The 6638-nt window shown below is 33.5% G+C and overlaps 1 protein-coding gene across 1 annotated transcript in view; it reads right to left on the bottom strand.

Annotated features, from left to right (window-relative positions):
• LOC106469173 (origin recognition complex subunit 4-like) overlaps nt 1-6638 on the bottom strand; it is a 99354-nt gene that overhangs the window by 72939 nt on the left and 19777 nt on the right. Inside the window, exon 3 of the mRNA XM_013929637.2 lies at nt 3779-3827. Within this exon, the coding sequence (XP_013785091.1) occupies nt 3779-3827 (49 nt within the window). The remainder of the gene's footprint in view (nt 1-3778; nt 3828-6638) is intronic.

The raw sequence follows: 6638 nt of genomic DNA, 5'->3' as shown, positions 1-6638 counted from the left end.
AATTTTCTTTAATGAAAAAAAAGCCATCTATAAAGAAAAAATTAGTGATACAGTAATCATTACTCATATTCAAAGCAGTAGAGTTAATAAAGTCTTGGTTTAATCCATAAGAATATAATTTCAAAACATAGAAGTTTTCTTGTTGAAGTCTATTGGTTTCTTCATTAACAATTTCTAATATAGTTATCTTAACAGAAGTAAAAGGATTATTTTGCAGAATAAATTTGTATGAGTAATAGGATGAACATGTGAGACATCGTTTGCTTTTACATTTTATAACATTAGCAGCAATATAATTATTATGATCAGCTCGCTAGGCTAAATTATAGTTGAAACAATTTGTCTATTAGTTAAGGCAATGATACTTAATTGCATAAAGATTGAACAATGTAATGGAAAAGTGCGACAGTCAGCAACAAGCAATGGAAAATCAAAAGGAAGAACTGCATTAAAACAGCAAATCCAAACCTGTGATAAATGACGTCCAAATGAACAAAAACATGCCCAAATAAAAATCAAATAAAAGACGCTGTACACATCAAGAGGATAACCAGGGTACAGGCTATGATGTGTGATATAATATTTGCTCTGGGTTTTGAATGTGACTGTGGAAGTAGGACCCACATTGCAGTGGGGATACGCCATCTGTCAGTCTTAACCTCCGTTCACCAGTCTCACATAAAGAAATTCAAAAATAAAAAAATCAAAAGAAGTAGAAATTAGGAGAGTGAGATGTGGGTTATTCTTTCTTACTTTATTGTACTTGCATTGCTATGGTGGAGGTAGTGATGATGGTGGGATCATCAGGCTTGGTATTCTCACCACCAGAGGCTGCAGGTGTCATGTGAGAACCTGTTCTACTTCTAATATATAATGTTCGTATCAAATATCTGGACACATCAGTCTACTACAATGTTTAGACATGTAGCACTTTCTATAAAACCATGTCAAGAGTGGGTTCAATTAATCAAGTGCTGTCACTGTTTCACTGGAGTCAACAACAGTGGCAGCATGTAGAATCATCATACACTGTTCACATGTATGGAAGAGAATCTGGCAAGGATCAGGTGGCAAGCCCAATAGATCTGATGAATAATTCTCTCAAAATATCTTGCAATATTTCATGTCAAATGATTTGCTTGGTAGCTTGGAAAACACTGAGTTTATAACCACATGTTTGTCACAGCTTATGAAGTACGGGTCGCATACTTCCAGCCATAATCTTCAGATGTGCAAACTTTTGATGCACTAAGTATTACATCCACTCATTCATTCTATCCAGCTTCTTGATAATCAAGCACTTATAATCTGATATTCGGCAAATATCTCCTTTAATGAAACTCTGCTTGACAGTTCAAAGCTCTTTTGACCACATTAATCTTAGGACCAACAAAATGTTCTTAACTATGTAATAATCATGTAGTGAATAGATTGTGCTGTGAACATCAGTTGACAGCTTGGAAATCATAGATTACCACTTCCTTTCAACCAGTATTCCAACAATCAGTGAATGTTCAAACTTGATAAATCAATACCAGTCTCACCCACATTAATTCGGAAACCAGTGGAGTGGCTTAGCCAACTTTCAGAGTTGTCTTTCATCTTTAACTCCAGCATTTCCTCATTTGATTCATCAAGAAGAGTCAGGTAATTACTTTCAATTCTGTCCTCCACTGACTCATTGGTCTAAATCTCAGACTCCTGGTTGAACTGGTACACAAGAAATTCTGTGATGTATGGACACAACTTATTAGCACGATTCATGTATTTCTACTCATCTAGCATCCACTGTAACCTGTACATAAATGGACCATTCTGCCAGAATACAAGGTATGGATCTTTCCTGATGGATCCAAGCTGTTTCCATCCTTTTTGAATGTACCATAACCAGACTCAATATACATACTGCTACATCCATTCTTGTAGCTCTTCTGGCATTTGGTAGTCTTCCTTGTTGTTGATAAAAATCTCATGCACATCAACTAATGCAGATCTTAATCACTCCACATATTCCTGTGAGCACTGTGAGGGTTCTGGTCTAGGAAAAGGACCATACATCATGTCAACAGGAAGAAGGATTTCCCACCATGAGCATATCCAGCAAACAACCTGTAGACCTTTGTTCAGTTGCTCTGTATGTATTCATAATGTATTGTGAGTGCTCATCTGAGTCAGTACAGTTTGGATTATCAAACTTGGCAAGCATGCATTTGGTAGATTGTATCATCCATTCTGCTAAATTAATAAACTGGACATTATACAGTAAAGTGCATGTCTTCACCACACCTAACGCTTTACACAACTCAGAGAAATAATTAGTGTTGAAATTAGCTCCTTGATCCATATGTATCTCTTAAGATGCTCCAAGTCATGTTATCTTATGCTACAACAACAAATTAGTGTATGCAAATTAGTGGAACATGCATACAATGAAAAGTACTAGCAGATGTAGACTTCATAAAACACTTTTACCATTACTTGTATGGCAGGAGTTCAACACCTGGATAGACTTTGTTTTACTGATAACAAAATTGCAAGAAATGCAGACAGGTTGTCTTGCCACGTGTTGAAACCCTGTCTGTTTATGGAATGTCCTGATCCTAGATACTATTTTTGCCATAATATAAGTCGTGCTGTAGGAGATGCCACAAATAGAGCTCTTGTGTATATGCTATAGCACCTGCAATGACTGTCAGTTGCATCTTTAAACTTTTAATTGTTTACTATTTCTATAGGCAAGCTATATTTATATTATACTTGTTAAATTCAAACATGTTAGTAAAATTTCAAAAAGCAAGATAATTGTCAAATTTGTCTATATATATATTACTTTGTAAGCACTGTTAAACATAAAATACTTCCTTTTTCTTAAAACAAGTACTTAACAATCATAAGTCAAAAGAACACAACACAATTCACCAGTTCAATGACAGTGACTAAAATAATAGTATATTATTTATTGCATTAAGTGCCATAAATTTTAGAAATCTTTTAAGTAACTAAAACAAGCACTTTTATATAGAAAATTCAAAACATAAAGAACTTCATAATACACAGATAATTAGAATATGGTTATTCAGCTTATTCCTTTAAAATGAAAATAAAGTTTGCTTATATATTAAACACTCTATGAACCATTTTTTCCTTAAAACGATAATTTAAAAATAATCTAGAAAACTGTGTACAGATAAATGAATAAAACTTATTGTTTAAACTCACTAGTTTTTTCTACTCCTGTATCATGTAAATAAAACTGCAGCGAAATGTGAATAGAAGTAATTATTTGTACTTGATATTGCTGTTTTCATTCATAAACAGCAAACAACTGTTAGGAATTGGGAAAAAAAAGTATATTCAATTCCGAGTTGAATTCCTGAATTCTTTGTGCAAAGTTAATTCAGGGTGTTTTTATGGTAAAGCTCCTAAGACTATTTGCCTCTATCCATAATTTTGAACTATTGACCAGAGGGAAGGAAATCAATAAGCAGAAATAAACCACCTATGCTAAGGAATTAATATTCACTCTAATAATTCACCCACAGCTAAAAGTGTGTGAAATATTTTATGGTATGGGAAGTATTCAAACCTGGCTCTCCAGATAACAAATTCAGAGATTTGCCACTGAGCCAATCCTCACCCTTAAGAGTGATTTAGAACTTAAAACCTTCCATGCAATCTTTCATCTACAAATAATAAACAAGTATATGATCATTTATGAAAACATTTTCTTAAATGCCTACAAAAACAATTTATTATTATACAAGATTTTCTCACTTACCACATTTTAAAGCCTGCAATAGGAAGGCCAAGTTCTCAGCAAAGCTACCCTATCAATGAATGAAATAATACATTAAAAAATAATGCTTTATCTGTATATTTTCTTAAAGATGAAAAGACATTAATGTAATTTTAGTATCTAACACTATTACTTATGTTGTTCAAAATAAAAATGTTGCTTCAATTTGAAAAGGCATGCTTAGCCTAATTCAATACTAAGACATACCCAAATTTTAATAAAGCCATTTCTTGATTGGTGTATTCGTAGTCTTTTCTATAGCTCGACAAAACTCTTTATACAATTTTTAAAACATAAGTTATATTAGTATACATAGGAATACAATGTTTAATCACTTTTTGATTTAAAAATGTAGATTAAATTGGAAACATTCTTGTGAACTTATTTTCTCAATATCAGGGATGCTTTAGCTGGGTGGGGTTCAACTAGCAATGGGAAATATATATACATTAGTATTTAAGATAATTATTATCACAAGTCATAATACAGAAATTTATCATTTTCTGCTACAAAATAATTATGTATATTATAATTATCTTTGCATACAGTACAAAAGTGAGTCAAAAAACTTAATTTTATTTTTCTCTACATTAAACAGATTCATTTTGTAACTAAAATCAACATCTGTTCTAATCTTTCATTACAACAATTCGTTAAGCCAAAACAATGATATTCATTTGTTCACCACATAATTTGTTGTATTTATGAAATGTTGAGTCACTTCAATCATGCATATAGCATTTACCTCACACCACTCTTAAAAGCATCTTATTTATATTCTTTGATGCAAAAAACATCATTTTCTTGTACTTTCACATTATAATAAAACACCTTCCTAACTGCACTTCAATAGAGAAGAGCTGCAATATGCAGGCATATCTTGTGTTTTCCACTTTATTTAGTGATATAGAAATTGAAATTTATTTTCACTTATTTAGTTTCCATTCTGTAATAGCAGCAACACCTGGTCCAGAGAGTCATTAAGATTATTTTGTTGTAGTTGCTTCACTTTGTTCTCTATAGTAGGTGACAACTCTCCTGCTCACAGGGACATTTTAGTAATATGTGCAGCACTGGATTAAAAGGATGGATACTTTAATGCCCTTTGCTGGCAACTTATGATACTGACTGAATGTTACATCCCGTCAATGCTGTGAAATAACAGGAGACAAAGTGACATTGTTGACTGAACAAAGAAAGTGAGTTTACTTGTTGAATTTCTTTATTCAATTTTACTAGAAGACTGCCAGTATCATAGTGTGTAATATTAAGAAGATTAATCCTGAGGGAGAGAAAGCTGGAGCTAAACACAACCTAGTTGAAGTGGCTGTATTTTGTGTGCACAAGCACATGCACCATTTTCTTTGTGTATGTTGAACGACAGTTGTTGTTTTCTACTTTTGCCAACTGTTTTCAGTTTCTTCATTTTACATACTAGGAAGACGAAGTTAACTATTATAGAACACTCCCTTTGGTTCCAGAGAGAATATGCTATTATTACAAGTTAACCTTTCTGATATTTGTAGGAAAATCAGCTTTATCAGAAAATATCAAATGCACACAGAAAAAAGAGAAATTTTAGTGTCATGCTATTAGGAGTTCATGCAGTGTCAAGAACAATGGTTACAGGCCTTACTTGGCTTTTCAAGTTTAAAAGAGTTTCACGGAATGCCTTCAAAAAATAATAGCATTTTCTGGTCACAGAACTACTCAACTGAAGCAGAGAGTTTACAAGAGGAGAATAATGGTTGCAATGGAGAGATGTTGGGTTTAGGAGAAGTCTTCTCCTGGACATAGAACTTTTGTGGATGTTTCAAAGGCCCATGACATCTGTAAGACTGCAATTGCCAACTCAGGGGGTGTTGCTCAAGCCTGGTGCACCCAAACACTTGAGCAGCCAGTGCTCCTGAAGATCAATCTCAGTAGAAGGAACGTTTGGACAACTGGGTCCACTGGAATGGTCTGGTGTCTAGCAAGTTTGAGAATCTGTGAGATCCCTAACAAATTCCAAGATCATTGCCATTCAAAGCACTGCATCCCAGATCTGGTCAAAACTGTCAGTAAGCAATGGATTGGTGCTGAATATGCCACCAGTAGGTGATTTCCACAAGTCAGATATCTCCTTGAAAGGCGAGATAATGGGAATCCACAGATAAAGACCAGGACCTACAAGGAGAAGTAATTTTTAGGCTGCCTATGACATTAGCAGCAGCTCACAATACCTGGGGTAGTACAAGGTTGAATGACAGGTCACCTGAAGTAGCTCTTAGCTCTGTAGTCTTGGACCAGGAACCAACTTTCTGTTGAGGTGTCAAAGCCCCATAAGTGACAACATGCATCTATTGAGAACATTACACAGGGTCCTTCACAGATGTTTTAAACATATTAGAAAAAATGAAGCAACCACACTCAGAGAATGAAAATAAACGGTAGGAAGACAAAAAAGGAAATAAGAAGAAAACAAAGAGAACTTGTAGAAAATGATTTTGACCCCAACATTAACTCTCTCAACTGACTACATGACATCTTTGTACCTGATTCAAGTTTTTATAAACTTAATACTTCTAACTTTCAATATAGTATGTATATCTTCACAAAACTTGGCAGTCTTTCACATACAAAAATTCATATTTTTTAGCAAAGTATTTTTGATAAAATAAAATAAAGATTTCTCTATTAATATATTGAGTATTTGTTTTGAATATTCCATATACTAAAACTAAAAATACTTTTCCTCATCTCAATATTCTCAAATTTTCTTTGTGTAGTCCCTAAAACCTCCTAAAAGAAAGAAATAAAGATAGAAATAAACCTAAGTTACCCCATTTTTCTTTCTAGAATG

Source organism: Limulus polyphemus, unplaced genomic scaffold, assembly GCF_000517525.1.
Source record: "Limulus polyphemus unplaced genomic scaffold, Limulus_polyphemus-2.1.2 Scaffold3336, whole genome shotgun sequence".
Classification (NCBI taxonomy): Eukaryota; Metazoa; Arthropoda; class Merostomata; order Xiphosura; family Limulidae; genus Limulus; species Limulus polyphemus.
This window is presented reverse-complemented; position numbering and strand designations above follow the sequence as displayed.